The following is a 19,670-nucleotide window of genomic DNA, read 5'->3' as shown; positions in this document are numbered from 1 at the left end:
TAGCTTATAATTTGTTTGCTTTGTTTTGATGTTATGTTAACTTCTCTTGTTAAGTTAAATATATTAGCTGGTGTTAGCTATTGTTATGGTATTGTTTTGGGCCTAAGGCTTATTAGCTTGGCCTGGTTGGCCAGCTAATCTTTGCTAATGTTAGCTTTGACTTCTGGTTTAGGCCTGCTACTCTTTATTAATCTTAGCTATTAAGTAAATGGTTAAGTTGTCACTTTTGATTGCTGTCAGGACAATTGGGAACTTTTTATCACCCTAACTTCTGTAAAAAATAAATTGATTTTTTCATGTTTTTACAATTGTATTAGCTAAATGACATGTCTAACCTTAAGGAACTTTTATTGACAGAGCTTAAGCATTTTTATAAATTTATTTATGGATGGATTTCTAAGACATGATCTGTGAGAGTGTTCCACCCTGTTAGGGACATGTTCATATGTACCGCAAAGGTTTAAATATGTAAATATTTAACAATGCTTGGTTTTTTTAACACCTTGAGTGTCCCTTATTTCGTTACATGAGTTTATTTTCTTTTTTGAATAATAATGAGATAAGAAATGTTCAGTAGAATGCGTGTTTAGATGTTTAGGATCATCAAAATTTTTACCTTATTTACCAAAAAAGGTAAATAACAGAAAGTTTGCTCTAAAAAACATATGTATGTTGTTAATCACCTTCCGGTGTGGAAATTAAAGCAAAAACATGCAAAATATTTAACACACTTAGAATGTAGTTAAAAAAAAAACAGTGACTAACAGGGTGGAAAGGATCCTAACAGGGTGGAAAGGATCCTAACAGGGTGGAATGACCACCAATGACACAGTGACTTTCAATTACTTTATTTAACACATTACAAAATTATGTAATTAGTTAGAACCCACTTGTGCAGAACGTTCAGTACCTAAATAAAACTGTCATAAAATATGTATGAACAAACAGAACAAATACTGGAACATGTCAGAATGCCAGAGGTCCAGGTCCTCTGGGATATATGAGGCAACCTTCCTACTGTGCAATCTGGTCTTGCACATATCTCCATGTAGCCATGTGAAGTTGGACAGACCTTTTATTCAGTACCTGAGGCTCCTCAGTTAGGCACAGGACCTGACTGTCAGCATACCAGTTGACATCCTTTCGTGGGCCGGGCCAGTAGAACTTGTTTATCCCATTTCTGTGCATGCAGTTCACCTGGATGTTGTTGTCCTCAACAGCCAGTATGATGCCAGGGTAGGGGTCATCATCATACATCACCACACACCACCTCCCAACATGGCTACTGGTGATAATGTCAGGACGCCATAGGGGTTCAGTAGTTGGGACATCTGATGCCACATCCTGCAGGGTTGCCTGAAGAGTTGCTTCTCTGAGGTCAAAGCAAGGGCAATCCATTACCCCTTTGTCCTTTTGACAAAGACAGGTAATGTCCCTGTAATTGATCAAGCCTGTGGTGGTGCTAATAATTTGGTGCATTTTCATTGTTCCTTTGATTGTAGTTAGAGGTGGTATCTGAAAGTAGTACAAGAACATGATTTGTATACAGGTAAGTAAGCTGAGGTAAGTATATAGTTTCATTCACATGAGTATATAGTTATAGTTTAGTATTGTTTCATTTGCAAAAACATCTACTTTTACGTTTACTATTGACTCTATACACTCTGTTGACTCTGTACACTAGCTGTGTGTGTGTGTGTGTGTATGCACGTGTGCTCATATGTATGAGAGAGGGTGTGTACTAAAGCGTGAATGTTATTTATTCATTTACTTATTTATTTGTGTAGTACTTTATTTTGAGATACTTTTAACAGGAGGCAAGCTTTTATTGTACTCTTTTTTAAAATGGGAATCAAAGCAAACGTTAATTTAATGCAGAAGAATTTTATTTTATTTTATTTCACTGAATATTGAACAGTTATCACTAAATTGGAGGTCATTTGAGGATTCCTCTATGAAAATTGAAATTAAATTAAATAAATGAAAAATAACTACCATTGTTATCGCTTACCTCTTGCATTTCATCCACGCTCTTCTCCGTCACAAAGAACAGCTGCACTGAGGACTCTTGCATGCTGAGCTTTTGGAACAGTGGAGGTGTCGCTTCCTTCGGTCTTTCCCTGCTTTTAGCATCTCTCTTCCTCTGTCTCCATTTCTTCCTCTGTGCACGCTGCTCACGCTGACTGAGGTCTCTGATTCTTTTTTTCTTCCCTGTCTCCCTGTCTTTCTGCCATTTCTCCCTTTCTTTCCTCAGATACTCCTCTCTTTTTTTAGGATCAGCATCTCTCCTTTCTCTGTAGCGACGCTGCATCTCTGCTGCACTTAATGCTGGAGCCATGTCCTAACAAATGTATACAAATTGACTTTGTTATGTTAATTACATAGACAAAACTCTATAACAATGATGAATTACTGTCAATTGTTTTGATAAAATGCATACCGATTATACAAAAGAGATCAGGGTGTGACTACATGTCAAGTAAAGCATTACAAAAATTTAGAATATGAATTTACAATTATGTATAGAACCTTTTTATACACCGATGAGATACGTAGAAACTTTAAATAACATTTGATTATATTCATGATAGCATTTATATCTATTCCTTTACATTTTAAAAGAAGACTTCCACCCTGTTAGGTGCAATTTCCACCCTGTTAGGTTTGTATGCTTAACAGGGTGGAACCTAACAGGGTGGAATTTTTAAAACCAGATTAGCCACAGCTCTGTGTGGCAGCCATCTTTAGCCAACTAATTCTACACACAAACAGTATTTTTGTACATTTATCAAACATGCTTGCTATTATTTCAAAATGTTGCTAACTTTCGTCACAATTTAGTATAACAGGGTGGAAAGTTATGAGTAAGACATACAGGTTAATTTAATAAAACTTGGAAAAAAAGGCAGACAGACAGTTGGTACTTACCTCTCTTTGCTCTCCAAAATTCCCGCCTAAAGAGTGCTCGCACTTCCTGTGTGGGGCATTGTGGGAATTGTAGGAATTGCATTTAGCAGGTGAAAGACATTGAACTAACAGGGTGGAACATGATTTTGAGGACACCCCATAAATTAAAAAAATATATAATTACATATATATTTTTAATTTATATGTGTTTATACACAGGTAGATTATTATTTTTTTAATACAATCATGAAGTCAAATATATATTTATTTGTATCTTTATCACAAATATGTCCTGTTGAAAATGAAATTTTGCTTTGGGGACATGGTAAAAACATGTGTAGGATATTTTTAAAAGGATGATTAAAAGTAAATTAAATATATTTTGCATGCATTTTTGTGTTGATCCAATTCAAAAGATTTAAAACTATGATAAAAGCTTTTTATCAGAGATGTTTCATTTATTTTGAATAAGATATTGGCTTTTACATTCTGGGGACAGAAAAGTTCCCAATAACCAGGAATGACCATGTATCCAGGTGGGTATATGCTCTGGCAGTTTTATTATTCAAGCGTATGAATGCAACTTGTACTTTTCAAAAACCATACAACATTGTCCAGCCATAATACTAGATGTGATATCTTTAACATGAAACACAACATCACCCATTTATCGAATTGTGTAACCAATATGACAGGACTCATATGATTTGGCTGTACAGCTTTTATTTCTTCAAGCGAGACCGTGAATAAAACCCAACAAATACTTGTTTTCAGATGTTATTAACTCAATCTTGCATTTTATGCCCACTTTCACTCCATCCATTCAGCATCATTTCATCTGTGAGAATCTGGCACCATCTACTGGTCGTTTATTTCTATTACAACAAGCCATGTATTTCCAAATTAGTATCGCTCTGCCACCATCTGCTGGTCATTGATATAGTTACAACAAATCATGTATTTTCTAAGTAGAACGCTCTGCCTTTTCTTTTTACATTTATCTGTTAATCTTTGTCATATATTTTGTTGTCTTATGAAAGAATTTAGTAGTACATTATATTAAAAACCTTTTTAAGGTATTTTATTTCAGATTTTAACTTTTATATCTACTTTTTAATTTTCTTTATTTACTTTTCTATAATCTTAATCTTTTTGACAGTTAGTTTATGCTGTGATCCGACACTAATTCGTGCGTGTCTGTTCCACCAGCACCCAAAATACAACTGCAATCGTTTCTTACCGGGTTCTGTTGATACGTTCGCCGTTTCTCCGCCCGTGTCTCATTCAGTTTAGTGTCGCATTTCGTTGGCCAATTTCATCGGGGAAAAGAAGAGAAAGCAAATTAGCCAGAATTCTGATATTCACTCCAGCGGGATAATCAAGAGAAAAACGTCGGGGTCACCATTTATGTTGTGGCTTTTGCCCGGTCGAGTTCCCTCTACTCCGAGACCGTGCTCCGTCCACGTGAAGGCGCGTGCCTCCCTGCTGAAATCTCTTTTCCCCTTCTCTCCCTCTCCCCCGGTCGGCTCCTGCTTTGACAGTTAACTTCACTCGCGCGTTAAAGAGAATCTGACTCCAATACTTTTCTTTAAGTGGTTTATTGCAGTGCACAAAGGCTGCTGGTGAATTCAGACCACACGAACTGACAGGGTCCTGCGCTTTCGACCCCTCCTTTCCTTCCAAAACCTTCTAGAAGTTTCTATCCTCACATCTGTTTCCTATCAGACCTTTCACACACATACACACACATAACCATCCTTACAACATTCCTGATCCGGGAAATGGCTGGCGTTCTTCCCAGCTCTTTCTCGGAACCCTTTTTTGGTCATTCTGTTCTCCTGGATCTGATCCCGGCCAGCTGCTCACGTACGCTGTTTTTTTTTTAAAGGTCATCCTGCGAACAGTGTCCTCAACTGACTTCTCTCCACAGCACAGTATCTTTACTGACTTTTCCTCCACAACAGCTTCATGTATAGTGGTGTGTCGTGTTGATATCCTCACAGCCAACAAAGAATGGTGTCACCTTTATTCATGTACAGATTTTAATAGCACTCTCACTGAGTGACCATCCTGACAGAAATATGACATCATGGGTCGGTGAAAGAGGAAATCATTTAACACATAAAAAACATCTAAAGGAGAAAAGCAGCAACAGGTGAATCTGCAAAGTGAGAAGAGAAACTAATCTGACCCACCACACTGCATACAGAATGATCCATGCTGATGTTGTGACTGTTGCCACCTGTTTTTACATGAACACACAGGATCAAGAAAAGAGCCAAAAATACACAATTTCCTCCCCAACAAGGCAGATTAAAGATGAAAAGAAAAGACAATCAACTGCCTCTGCAACATCAACACGACTTGTTGATGTGAAATGATCACTTCCACCTACAAAGCTGGAACACAACACACTGTCTGCATTGATTTTAGGAAGAGGAGTTGGGATGAAATCTTTCAGCATCAGAGATCATTTCACTTTTAATAACAGTAACGTCACTGGTTGCAGTGATTGAAAATTCTGCACATGAACAGATATTAATCACACAGTTCAGCAGCTGTCAGTTCAAAGCTTTGGACTCATCAGCTGTACAAATATGTGTCATCGCTCTGACAGTCCCTCCTTATCTAGAATCAGAAGCTCATGGGAGGAGGATTTAAAACTGCATCTAAGCCACAATACCTGCTGAACAGGGTCCACTCCTCTCCTACCTGCACGCTGCATGGGCTGTTACAATCCTAAACTCTCCACCGTTTATACTACACTAAAGAGAAATTAGCCAAGATAAATCCTGATGTGAAGCCAATGAGTGTCTGGAGAAAATGAGATGGACTCTGAGAGACTCAATAGACAGATTCTATGAGACCTGCAGCCATTTATGTTATTTGCTGAAAACAGTTTGAGGAGAACTGCTGAGAGTGGGAAGCATCTCACACTAGTATGTGCTGATACACCTGATCAAGCTTGTCTTTTTATTCCCTTGCTGTCTTTTTTTACAAATTTTTTTATTATTAAAATTATTAAACTTCCCTTTGTTCTCTGGGTGGGGGTAAGGGGAGCTCATACAGTTTGATTTGCTTTGTTCAACATGTTGGTCGGATAATTGCTGCTGTTGTATTATAAGAAAATAAAAACAAAAAAAACAAACAAACAAAAAAAAGTATAAATAAAGTATCTTTTAAAAGTTTGATTCTTTTCTACATCATATTTCCTTGAATGCAAAATACTGAATACAGCAAATAAATCATTTCCCTCCAATAGTTGATGGATTTCATGTTAAAACATGTTAGTTTGTGGTGTCCCTGCTGTTTGTCTTGTTTTGTTTTCATCACTGTGCTGGAGCTGAAGAAAATGTTTTTATGTTAAAGAAGAAATGTCAGAACGACAGAAGTCATTAAATAAGAACTGATCATTTTCAGCAGGTGGATCAAATCTGTGTGAGAAACGAAGGAAAGAAAAATCTAAGTAGAAGTTCAAAGAAAACTTGACTCATTTCTCTGTAATGAAGCTGTTTTATTGAAGAAAGTCAAAATGACACAAACTGACATCTTCATTAGAAACCTTGTTTGTTGGTTGGTTCAGAAAAACAACATCTGATCTCTAGAACAACTAAAAGTAATTTCAAGTAGAAAATGATTTTTACATTTCCAAAGTGTTGAGAGTAAAATAATGTGTGATGAAGGAAGGTCTGCTGGTTTCTCTGTTTGGCTCCATGAAGTGGAAGAGAAACAACAACATACAAATACATCAATACAAATATTCAACACATATTTAGAGAACAGAGAAGTTCAGATTTTCATGTTGATGGAAATAAAAATCATCATTAGCAGTGATTTCCTCCAAAAAGAAACAAACAGGAAAAACCAGCAAATAAAAAAGTCAAATAAACAACAGAACAGCAGAGCAGAGACATCACAACAATGAAGTCTCAGCAACAAGCAGAGAAAATAACTTTACTTCACTTTACACAACTCAGCACTGGATCCAGGATTAATAAAAAGTCCAGCATAGAGCGGCTGAGTGAATGTGGTCTGGACTCTGTGGAGGAGAGTCCTGGTTTCAGAGACGCTGTAGAAGGACAGAATACCTGCTCTGTGATCCAAGTACACTCCTACTCTGGAGGACCGAGGACCTGAGATGGAGCTTATGATGCTGTTGTACCAGTACTCATAAATGTTTTGGTAACAACATATTGACCAAGATTTGTCATTGCATCCAAATCCACTTCTATCTCCTGCTCTGCTGATATTCTTGTATGTGACTGCTACAGAAACCTGATCTCTCATTTCCACCTCCCAGTAACAACGTCCAGTCAGACTCTCTCTACTCAGAACCTGATACCATTTAGTGAATCTGTCTGGATGACTAGAATAAGACTGATGTTGATCCATTCCTGTCACCTTTCTGTTTCCCTCTGACAGTAACAGACGTGTGTGTGCTGTGTTTGGATCCAGTGTGATTTCACATGAATATTTTAAGAATCCAGCTCTGCTCTTTGGTTCTGGTTGTGACAGTAAAACATCCACATCAGTGATTGTCAGTGAGATGTTTGTCCATCTGTCTGTCAGAATGTCCTGTAGTTTATCTCTGAGCTCTGACACAGCTGCTGTCACATCCTCAAAGTATCTCAGAGGACGGATATTGATGCTGGATGAGTGTGTAGACTCACTGAGTGCTGACAGTGAGGGGTAGTTGTGTAGAAACTGGATGTGATCCTCTGTGTGTGAGAGCTGCTTCAGCTCAGCGTCTTTCCTCTTCAGCTCAGTGATCTCCTGCTCCAGCTTCTCCTGAAGCTCTTTGACTCCACTCACTTCAGTTTCCTGCTGGGATCTGATCTGCTGCTTCACATCAGAGCTTCTTTTCTGGATGAGACGGATCAGCTCAGTGAAGATCTTCTCACTGTCCTCCACTGTTTTATCAGCATAGTGATTGATGGCCTCCACCTCCTGCTGAAGCAGCTTCACATCTTTTTCTCCGTCCTGGATTCTCTGCTGGATTTCTTGTCGACTCACCTCCAGCTCTCTCTGCCTCTCAGTCCTTTCTGCTGCAGCTGAGACTGTGTCGTGGCCTTTATGTTCATCCATGGAGCAGAGATAACAGATACACTTCTGATCAGTACGACAGAACATCTTCATCACCTCATCATGACGAGAGCAGATGTTCTCCTGGAGGTTCTTGGAGGGCTCCACCAGCTTGTGTTTCTTGAATGTAGGTGATTCATAATGAGACTGAAGGTGTTTCTCACAGTAAGAGGCCAGACAGAATAAACAGGACTTGATGGCTTTCAGTTTTCTTCCAGAGCAGAAATCACAGGCCACATCTTCAGGTCCAGCATAGCAGTGATCAGCAGGAGCAGCTTGGAATCCAGTCTTCTTCAGCTGCTCCACTAAAGCTGCTAACATGGTGCTTTTCTCCAGGACAGGTCTTGGTATGAAAATTTTCCTACATTGAGGGCAGCTGTAGACTCCCTTCTGATCCTCTCCATCCCAGTGGGTTTTAATACAGTTCATGCAGTAACTGTGTCCACAGGGAATAGTCACTGGATCCTTCAGTAGATCCAGACAGATGGAACAAGAGAAGGTTTCTCGGTCCAGCTGATCTCCTCTCTCCGCCATTTCACCTCTCAGTAACAGCGACTGTGTTAGTTTCACTTCCTCAAACCTGAAAATAGTCTGAGCTCTGATCTACAAATCATGTGTTTGTTCAGAGAACGGAGCCTGTCAGCTCTTCCTCGTCACCACATGTTTGTTCCACCCATCATCCAACTGCAGATCTGAAGGGGAGGGAACAAGGAAATATGTGTTTAGAGTGAAGCTACTGTGTTACTGTGAGACCGGCACCAGCCTCTGCCACAGATACACCCACTCCTGCCTTACATCACCACAGTCAATCTCCAGAGTACTGATTACTCACACCTGCAATCAGTCTAACACCCAGCTTTTTATACTCAGCTCCACACTCACTCCTCATCGGACATCTTTTCAGCAATTCTGGATCTTCCTCCTTTCCCATTCCCGGTGCCGACTCACCTGGTTGTTTTCAGGATTCCAGTGTTTGACTCCTCTTTTGCTCCTTTCATAAGCTGCTTGTTGAAATCAGAATTATTATTAAAATCCTGGTTGACTCTGATCTGTCTCAGAGAGGTCCTTCTTAACAGTTTTAAAGCAGGAAGAAGACGGTAATCAGGTTTTTTAAGAAGAGGTGTGGTTTCTGAGACAATGAACATGTTATGACACTTCACGTCCTGCACATTCTTCACATGTACACAAAAGAAAAAAGAAGCTACTGAATATATTTGTGGGCTTTATTTTCCATAAAAAATACAACACTTATAAAATGTTCAGGACTGATTTGCTGCCACCAAAATTATTGAATAAAACATGTTTCAGAATTCAGTTAATGAAGAGTTTCATACTTCAGAGTGAGTGGTCGTGGAGCAGATGGAGATGAGAGCTGGAGACTGAAGCAGGTGATCAGGAGAGTTTCCTGGTGGACGTTGAATGGAGCTGTGAGTGAAGCCATCAGGCAGGAAGGCTGACAGACAAGATGATGGCTGGTTGGTCCAAGCAGCTTCCACCAGGCAGTATTCCTGCACCAAGAGAGAGTTGATTTAATCCAGGTCATCAAAGAAAACTGAAACTCGGAAGTCTGACCAGTCAACATGTTTACCCACTGGTGAGTGGAACAGTCTGGTGATTCATGGTGGTTCAACCAGGGAATGTAAACCACCAGGCTGAGGAGCTGCAACCCTGCTGGAGAAAACTAGAGCCATACACACATCTGGTCCCATATGGCAGACTGGGGACCACAGTTAAAACCACCAGAGTGGGAAAATGAACTAAAAGGGAGGACGGACCTGCAGCCGGATGGCTCATATCAGCAAATGCTAAGATGCTGATACTGCTCCTCTCATTTCCGCCTCCCATCAGGGTAGGTGGAGGGTGTGGAGGCATGACCCAAATGCAGGGTGAAGGGGCAGGCGGGTGTAGGAGATGAGGATTTATTATGAGGGGCCGTTTGAGACATTATTTAGAATTACCCTCTCACAGACACGTGAAATTTAAGTCATTCACACATTATACTGAAACCTCTCATATATTATACTGAAATCATTCAAACATTATAGTAAAACCTCTCATACACTATACTGAAATGCTCTTAAACAGTATACTGAAATCATTCACACACTTAAGTGAAATTTCTGAAATCCCATTTCACTAGTATGTATGAAAGGAATTCTACTAGTGTGTGAGAGAGCGGATTTCACTTGAAAAGAAAGTCATTTCAGTTGAAACGGAAGTCACGTAGTAGAAAAAAATAGGAGCCCTTTTTTAAAACAAACTGAAGAAGAAGAAGTTGGAGAACATAGTGACAGATGTTTTGCAAAGACTTATGCTGTATTAATATGTGTTCAGTCGCCTGGAAGTAATCTCAGTGAAGCAGCTGGCATCTTTAATACTATTCTGGCCTCAGCAGAAACTATTAAGGGTTAACGCGACATCAGCTGGACAACCAACAGTAGTAAGTCTGAATGGGGACATGCTAACTAGCCACCTACCATAGCTCGGCCATTAAGATATGCAGTGCTGTCAAAGGAAGACCTGGACAGCACTGGACAACATACTCTTCACTTGCGTTTGGAGAATTCTCTAGGATTTGACTCACAGCGCTGTCCAGGTCTTCGTTTTACAGCACTGGCCGGTGTGCAGTTGAACCTCAAACCACTTCTTGTCTTAGCTTCATTTCTCAGCACTGGCACTGCATTACCATATTGAACTTAAGTCAGAGAATGTGATGGTTGCCAAAAACGACCCACCAAGAGGTCGGAACGAAACTGAAGCGCAACCAGTGTAATGCCGAGAACAGCATGTCTGCCGAGATTTGCATGCCTATTGTGTGATCGCACACAACTGAGCAAGTAAAATCTACTCCTGAGAAAATATGAACCACCTTTCGTCAAACTAATTTGACAGGTGGGATAAACCAATCAGAAGCTGCCACATCATCACTGGAAGTCCCTCCATACCCCCCCCCCCCCCCCCCCCCCCCCTGTTAGAGAGCGGAAGTCCCTTCTTAACCGGAAGTCCCTCTTCATCTTAGAGAGCGGAAGTTGCATCATTGTCTGGAAGTCTGTTGTTTTATAGGATCTGGAAATGCCATCATTGCCGGGATCCCTGCCTCTTCCGTGGTTTTAGAGCCAATGAGATGAGGGTATGTATAACAGTGGGTTGGTTGAATGAGGGCATGTCGGGTAGTGTCTGAAAAACAGTGACAATAAGAAAAAAAAGAATAAAAACACAGCTATAGTCTGAAAAACGTGTAAAAAGAGGAAAAGAAAAAAACACTGAAAATAAGAAGAAATCGGAAATTACTGAAAAGCAGTGTTAAAAGAGTGTGGAGGTTGAAGATGCTACTGCAGAGAAAGAAACGAAGGTGCAACTTTAAAAGCATTACAAATATTTTGTGATGGTTTAACCATAGACTGTATATAAAAGATGGACAGAGCCTCAGTGACGTCACCCATAGGTTTCTGAAGAGCAAAGGTGAATCTCGTTGGGTGTTCCCACTGTCACTACGTTGGTAGCGTCACGCATGTCGTTAGTCCTGGAAAATCGAAACATGGGCAAAGAGGTCGAGCTGAGAGGGAGACTGTGAAGGTGGGTGTGGATGATTGACAACCACCAAACACTGAGCTGCCTGTAGCTAATAGCTAATTGAGCTAACCCCAAGCAACGGTAGCTAACCAGCTAACGGAGGGAGGGGGGCTAAAACTAAGGCACGCTGTTAGCCGACTAAAATCCAAGGTTGTGCTCTCCAATCTTTCCGCAGACAATGAATACCTGTCAATCAAAAGGACACACCCCCAATTATGCCGAATTTCAAGATTAAACAACATCCAAACGGTTGAGTTAGAAAAAAATTCACCGCCCTCACAGTTGTCATGAAGGTAAACTTGACCTGTTAATCCTAAAATGGATTTTTGTACCAGGCTTTAAACATGTTTATTTCTGCTGTAAAGTTGGCCTTTTTAACATGGGAGTCTGTGGGGATTTGCTCTGCTTTGGAGCCAGCCCCTAGCGGATTAGGGGTGAAATGCGATTTTTTTATTGCACTTCCACATAGGCTTCACATTTTACAGGTGGAGGTTGCTACTTGAGTAAAACTCAGGACGATGTGTCTGAAAAACACTGCAAATAAGAAAAAAAATCACTGGTATAAAGAAGAATACATGAAAGGAAGAAATGTCACATATAACACTGAAAGAAAATGTGGATTTAATGAAAAGACTGCATGGGAGCCGGCCGTGGGCTCATCTGAAATTAAGAAATGCAGAAAAAAAAAAACCGTCCCATGTCCCTCCCTCTTTCTGTGTATGTGAGAGAGCTCATAGTGCATCACTAATCAGAGCGTCTCCTGGTGAGGCGCGCATTTAAAAATAATAAAAAGCTTAATATCATCTATTGTAAGAATAAGGGGCTTTTGACTGGTTAGATCCAGGGAGTGAAACAGATGTTGATCTGTCTATCGTGAGGGAATTAGATGGCACCATGTTGTGGAATTATGACAGAGCCATCCTATCCCTGCATGTAGATTCACACTCTACGCTACCCTACATCCATTCTGATGGCTGTCTGTCTTTATTCTTTTTTTCTTATTTTCACTGTTTTTTAGACATGACCTGACATGCCCTCGTTAGACCGACTCATCGTTATACACACCCTCATGTCATTGGCTCTAAAACCTTGGATGAGGCGGGGAGCCCAGGAAAGATGACATTTCCAGATCCAGTGGAACAAAGGACTTCCGGACAATTGTCACAAGGTGGTTCATTTAATTTTTTATTGTTTTATGGTTTACTGGTTTTACTTTTTTTTTTATCTTGAATTTAGTTGCATGTTTTTTAAAAACTGTGACATCATTTTTTCTGGTTACACCTGTGATATAATTGCGGTATTGACTGCAGGTGTTGGGCTATTGACTGACAGCTCAGATAGTCAATGACATACAAGAAGTAAGCAGTGAGCCAGTGTGCAGCAGGCAGAGGAGGGGCTTATGTTGTCACCCACAGATAAGGTGGCAAGATGGAGGATTTGAGAAAATAAGTGCCTGGGGGTGATGCAAGAGGCAGAGGGCTCAGTGCCCAAGGAGGGTGCAACGGGCAGAGTGCAAGAGAGTGAAACATCTGAGAGTGTTCAAAAGTGCGGGTTTTGGGCTGGCATGGAAAAAGAGAGTGGTGAGCCAAGGGCCGCATCTGACCCAGAGGCAGAGGGTGACATGGCCAGGTGCAACAACTACAAGCACCAATAGCCATAGCAATGAAAGGACACAACATGCTGTGTACGGGCAGGGTAGGGACCCTGCCTGGCTATGTGAGTACCTCTTTCCAACATGTTGTGTTGCTTTAAGAGAGCGAGACACTGCCATCAGCTCACATTGCAGGGCCACCTCAAGGAGGACGCATAGTGGAGCCAGGCTGAGGCTCCAGTACCTGAGGAGCAGTTGATTTTCCCGGGTCTTCAGTGACGACACGTGGACCGAGGGCTGTAATGGAGCTGGCTACTGTGAGACTTTTCTGGACTCTCTTGCACCAATAAACTTGGTTAAACACTCTAGTTGCATCATTTTAACCTATGGTTTATTTTAATTTTAAAGTTGGCGTGACACACCCAGCCCAGGGTCACACAATGACGCAACTTCCGGACAATGACGCAGCTTCCAGACAATGACGCAACTTCAGCTCTCTAAGAGCGGGAGGGATTTCTGAAAGCATGCGCCAACTTCAGTGGCAGCTAGTCCGTGTGGCTCTCCGTGTGGCTCTGTAAATATGTCTTGTTTTTTTCATGTTTTAGTGGAGATGTGCTTATTTAAATACTCAATGAAGAGCTCCTTCACTTACAACATAAATCAAGTGGGATTATACACCCGATCCCGTCAGAGATCAGGAGGCCTTTCCGTGGATGCCGGGCTGGAGCTAAGCTAAAGGCTAGAAGGTGGCGGTATAAGCCCTTTGTACCATCAATAATCATGGGGAGTGTTAATTCTGTAGCTAACAAGTGTGAGGAACTGGAGGCTTTGGTGAGGTTGGACAGAGCTTACCGGGAGTTTTGCTTGTACCTCCTAACAGAGACTTGGCTGACGGATAGCATCACCGACTCAGCTGTTAGCATATCTGGCTACACTCTCATTAGGGTGGACAGAGCGGTGGAAATGTGTGGGAAAGGGAAGGGTGGTGGCCTTACCATGCTGGTGAACAAGTGGTGCCACTCTGGCCACATCACGGTAAAAAATAAGAGCTGCCATCTCGATATTTGTGGGCTCAGGGGGAGGCAGCAGCGAAAGTGACACTGATGAGGTGGTGGACTGTGTCACAGATTATATTAACTTCTGCAGAGATGTGGTGTTGCCCCTGAGAACTGTCCGCTGTTTTCCAAACAGCAAGCCATGGATCAAAAACAACATTAAGTATATTTTGAACTTTTTTTTTTTTTTTTTTTTTAAATGTCCTGTCCAGCATCATAGCAAGCAAAATGATAATCTGGTTGCTGTATCGTGCTGAACAAATTTGCTCTGCCAAGGGGAGGTCTATGGGTAAGGCTCCTCTTGATAATGTGATTAATTTATTTATTTATTTACTTTGAATCACGGAATCTATGTAATCTTGCTGGACCTGACCGGAGGGGACAGAAAAAGATGGAAAATAGCAAAAAGAGCAAAAGGGAAAGAAGAAAGGAGACAAAAAGATCACAGACAGAATGAAAAGGACCCTTCAATCCACACCATCATCAGACAACAAACTGTTACACCTGTACATGAACACACCAGAAAATTTCCTACAACTACAAAACTACAAAAGCAGAAACACACACACAGAAAAAAAAAAAACAAACAAAAAAAAAAAAAACAGGGCTGCCAGTCATGTCTTTTTGATTTGCTTATTATTTAAAAACTCTTAATAACAGCGACCAGATACTAACTCAAAGGAAAAATACAAAAAAAATTTTTTTTATAATTATCGCTTAGTATTAAAACCCACTGGACAACTCAGTGACTGTGTCAGCATGCAGAGCATGAGAAACAAGGAGTGATCAGTGATGAAGAGTGGTGAGTGAGATCATGCAAATGCGACCTCGCCTCCACGCCAAATGCAACCTCCAGGCCAGAGGCAGACCAGGGCCTGGGCCGGGCCCTCAGCAGCAGACCCGGAGCACCAACCCATGCCACCCCACCACAAAGACGACTCCAGCCCCACCCGAAGGGGGGCAGAAGAGAGCCCCAGCAAGGGGGAACCCACGGTCCCGGGGCACAGGCCCGAGTGGGCCAAGATCAGCAGCCGCCGGCCCCGGCCACCCAGGGCAGCCCAAGCGAAGGGCCCAGGGCCCCAGGAGCCCAGAGGCGGCCGCCCCACCCTCCAAAGGCAGAGGGCCCGCAACATGCCTAGGAGGACCAGGCCCCCCCAGACAGCCACCCGGTGTAGGCCAGCACACACCCCGATGTTCCAGCCGCACACCCCGGGAACCAGAGTGCTATCGGCACCCTCCCCCCACTCCCCATCTACTTCAACCTGCACCCCATATAACCCCACACTCACACCCTCCCCCCTGTCGCACCCACAATCACTCACCACCACACAATCACGCCACACACTACCCACCCACCATGCCCCGTGGGGGACACCCCAGGCGGACCAGCGGACAGCGAGCCCCAAGCACCCCCCCTTGACCCAACCCCACAGAGCCAGCAGCCCACCAGTGCAGCCACCCCGGGACCCGGCCCTGGGGCAACCACCCCTCCACCCCCTGCCCGCCCCCAGCCACACACAGGAGGAGCAGGGGTGTAAGAGGTCCCCAATACCCTCTCCCTCCCCGCTCCTGACTGTTTATGTAGTGTGTGTTGTGTGCAATTAAAATTGAGGGGCAGTGACTGCAATGAGCTGGGAGCCGGGCCACCTAAGTGGCCCTGCCCGCCATGCACCGCATGCCATATATTTATATATATATAAGTATATTTTGAACTTAAAAAAACATGCGTTTAACACTGGAGATAGAAATGAGGCAAGGATTAAACAACATAACCTGAAGAGGACTTTGAGGCGGGCCAGGAGGGATTATAAACCAAGTCTCGAGAGGAAATTGCAGAACAATAACACCCAGGAAGTATGGAGGGGTATGAGAGCCATTACTGGCTATAAGGAGAGGGGATGTGTAACATCTGCTAATGAGGATATGGTGGATGAGTTCAACCGCTTCTATAACAGGTTTGACTCTGCATCAGCCCCCACATGCCTATCCCGGTGGCTTTTCCACCTGCTCTGCTCCACCCAGTGGCTGTCCCACCTCTGCTGCTGTGACCTCCTTCTCTGCTCCACCCGGTGGCTGTTCTACCCCTGCTGCTGTGACCTTCGTCATTGTGGAGGAAGTGCACATGGAGCTTTGAGGAAGATTTGTGGCCGGAAATCTGCTGGCCCTGATGGTATATCACCACGACTGCTAAAGGAATGTGCATCAGAGTTGGCCGTGGCTTTACAGACCCTCTTTAACCATAGTCTTCAGTCTGGATGTGTCCCTGCCTGGTGGAAAACCGTGTGCCTTGTCCCTGTGCCCAAGGTGGCAAGGCCTGCATGTCATGATCCGTTTTATGGTGCTCGGATTTCCCAGCTGCCCTGAAAGCCTCTTCTTTCCACTCACTCTGATTATTGATGTGCTCCACCTGTGCTGGGCTCCTTATATACATGTGTGTGACAATCTTCCTGTGCCAGATCGTCTTGGTTCTTCCCTGCACATATCCAGCCCTTGTTTTCCTGCCTAGTCTGTGGTGAAAAAGTCAGTTCAGGACACTGTTCGCTAAACGACCCTTTCTGATTAATAAGAGTTACGTGACCAACTCGAGGGCGAGATGACCGGGATGGAATGCGAGGAAACAGGCCAGAGTAAACAGAAGTTCTGTGACTGGAAAGATCAGGAGATGTTTTCCCCTACAAGGATTGTGCAAGCAGATGTGTGTGCGTTGGGGAGCTGAGGGGAATCATGAGGCTAAAGAGTGTGTGTGTTTATGTGGGAGAAAGGTCTGATAGAAACAGATGTTGGAACAGTGACAGGAGAAACTTCTGGAAGGAGAGGAGGGGTCGAGGAACGAGCTTAAAAAGTTCTGCGTGGCAGAACTTGGGCAGTTCGTGCGGTCTGATTTTACCAGCAACCTTTGTACACTGCAATAAATCATTTAAGAAAAGTATCGGAGTCCGATCCTCTTTGAAGCGCGAGTAAAGTTAACTGTCAAAGCCGGAGCCGACCGGGAAGGAGGGAGAGAGGGAAGCAGAAGAAGCTCCAGCCGGGAGGCGCGCCCCTTCTCGTGGACGGAGCACGGTCTAGGAGTCGGGGACTCGACCGGGCAAAATCCACAACATGTATTTTTGGAACTGGATTCTCGTCTCTGCCTGCTCCCTGTCTGGTAGTCTGCTGTCATTGGGTTTGGATCGCCTGGCTCTCTGACTTCTGGATTTGTTAACATGATTGGATATTGGATTACGGACTTAACCTTTCCTCCCCCATCGGAGATCTACGGGAACCCCCACTGCTGTCGACCATACACGGTACCCCAGCCCACAGTCTGTGACTCCTCCACTAACATCTTCTTTGTTCAGCAGTTCTCTCCCACACCCCAGCGGTCTCCCTCTTGGCTTCCCCTACCCAGTCTCCGGAGTCCTCATTCAGTCACATGCTGGAATCACATCAGCTGACATCTGACCGAAGAGAGACCAGATTGTACATACATTTCATTCGCTGTGTACAATAAAAGACCTTATACCAATAGCTGAGATTCTGAATTTTGCTGAGTCCAATCACCTGAGTAATGACAGAACGATCTGGCCTAACAATGGACTCATCAGAACCCAGGGATTGGCGTATTAGGGTAGAAAGTGGTATCTGTCAACAGGAAGCAGGTTTGAACAAACTCATCGTGCAGGTAAAAACTCTGGCTAAAGGGATCTCCATGCTGACAGCGTCTGACTCCACGGAAACCCACTCGCCTGTGATTTCCCCGACAGTTAACATGGCCTTCGAGCCTCGCATGGCGCCCTCGGAAAGATACGCTGGAGACCCAGGTCAGTGCCGGATTTTTCTGATGCAGTGTTCTCTGCATTTTGAACTGCAACCATAATCATTCCTCACTGAGAGAGCCAAGGTGGCTTTTGATTTATCCCTGTTATCAGGAAGGGCCAAGTTATGGGGAACCGCTGAATGGGAAAGAAATTCGCCTGTCATCAGGTCTTTTCAGAGTTTCTCGGAGGAGCTGCGCAGGGTTTTTGACCCAATTCGCCCCGAACGAGAGGCATCTAGGAATCTGTTCTCCATCTGCCAGGCTAACCAAGCTGTAACAGATTACGCCATCGATTTCCGTACCATGTCGGCAGATTGCTCCTGGAACTCTTCAGCTCATTTTGATGCGTTTTAAAATGGTCAATCCAACCGTATCAACAAAACCCGGTAAGAAGCGATTGCAGTTGTATTTGGGGGCTGGTGGGACAGACGCACGAATTAGTGTCGGATCACAGCATAAACTAACTGTCGAAAAAGATTAAGATTATAGAAAAGTAAATAAGGAAAAGTAAAAAGTAGATACAAAAATTAAAACCTGAAATAAAATACCTTAAAAAGTTTTTAATATAAGGTACTACAAAAAATTTTTTCATGAGACAACAAAATATATGACAAAGATCAAAAGATAAATGTAAAAAGAAAAGGCATAGTGTTCTAACCAGAAAATACATGACTTGTTGCAACTATATCAATGACCAGCAGATGGTGACAGAGTGTTCTAACCAGAAAATACATGACTTGTTGTAACTATATCAATGACCAGCAGATGGTGGCAGAGTGCTACTAATTTGGAAATACATGGCTTGTTGTAATAGAAATAAATGACCGGTAGATGGTGCCAGATACTCACAGATGAAATGATGCTGAATGGATGGAGTGAAAATGGATATGAATGCAAGATTGAGTAATAACAGCTGAAAACAAGTATTCGTTGGGTTTTATTCACGGTCTCGGCTGAAGAAATAAAAGCTGTACAGCCAAATCATATGAGTCCTGTCATATTGGTTACACAATTCGATAAATGGGTGATGTTGTGTTTCATGTTAAAGATATCACATCTAGTATTATGGCTGGACAATGTTGTATGGTTTTTGAAAAGTACAAGTTGCATTCATACGCTTGAATAATAAAACTGCCAGAGCATACACCCACCTGGATACATGGTCATTCCTGGTTATTGGGAACTTTTCTGTCCCCAGAATGTAAAAGCCAATATCTTATTCAAAATAAATGAAACATCTCTGATAAAAAGCTTTTATCATAGTTTTAAATCTTTTGAATTGGATCAACACAAAAATGCATGCAAAATATATTTAATTTACTTTTAATCATCCTTTTAAAAATATCATACACATGTTTTTACCTGTCATATTGGTTACACAATTTGATAAAAGGGTGATGTTGTGTTCATGTTAAAGATATCACATCCAGGATCATGGCATTATCCAGGATAATGTGTATGGTTTTTGAAAAGTATAAGTTGCATTCATACGTTTGAATAATAAACGGTCAGAGCATATAACCACCGGATATATATGTATATTGAAAAGTGTGTTCTTGTCCTGACAGCAATCAAAAGGGGACAACTTAACCATTTACTTAACAGCTAAAGACTAATAAAGAGTAGTAGGCCTAACACCAGAAGCCAAAAGCTAACATTAGCAAAG

The 19,670-nt window shown here is 42.5% G+C and overlaps 2 protein-coding genes across 3 annotated transcripts; both read right to left on the bottom strand.

The window, feature by feature from the left end:
- Positions 1-832: 832 nt before the first annotated feature.
- On the bottom strand, positions 833-4,861 carry LOC121644062. 2 transcript variants are annotated; one of them, XM_041991761.1, is made up of 5 exons: positions 4,310-4,861; positions 4,148-4,217; positions 2,929-2,974; positions 2,012-2,341; positions 833-1,515 (listed from the first exon to the last, which is right to left on the bottom strand). In XM_041991761.1, the coding sequence occupies exons 2-5, from the start codon at positions 4,189-4,191 to the stop codon at positions 1,015-1,017; spliced, it is 921 nt and encodes a 306-aa protein (XP_041847695.1). In that variant the 5' UTR covers positions 4,192-4,217; positions 4,310-4,861; the 3' UTR covers positions 833-1,014. The 2 variants fall into 2 exon arrangements, with proteins under 2 accessions (XP_041847695.1, XP_041847696.1); XM_041991762.1 differs by lacking the exon at positions 2,929-2,974 and having other exon boundaries at positions 4,148-4,861.
- Positions 4,862-6,716: 1,855 nt separating this feature from the next.
- LOC121644028 (tripartite motif-containing protein 16-like) lies at positions 6,717-9,653 on the bottom strand. Its single transcript, XM_041991722.1, has 2 exons — positions 9,324-9,653; positions 6,717-8,681 (listed from the first exon to the last, which is right to left on the bottom strand). Exon 2 carries the CDS (start codon positions 8,521-8,523, stop codon positions 6,862-6,864), a length of 1,662 nt encoding a protein of 553 aa, XP_041847656.1. The 5' UTR covers positions 8,524-8,681; positions 9,324-9,653; the 3' UTR covers positions 6,717-6,861.
- Positions 9,654-19,670: the final 10,017 nt, after the last annotated feature.

The sequence above is a fragment of the Melanotaenia boesemani genome, chromosome 8 (genome assembly GCF_017639745.1).
Source record: "Melanotaenia boesemani isolate fMelBoe1 chromosome 8, fMelBoe1.pri, whole genome shotgun sequence".
Lineage (NCBI taxonomy): Eukaryota > Metazoa > Chordata > Actinopteri > Atheriniformes > Melanotaeniidae > Melanotaenia > Melanotaenia boesemani.
Note: the sequence above shows the minus strand (reverse complement) of the source record. Positions and strands in the feature narration are given on the sequence as shown.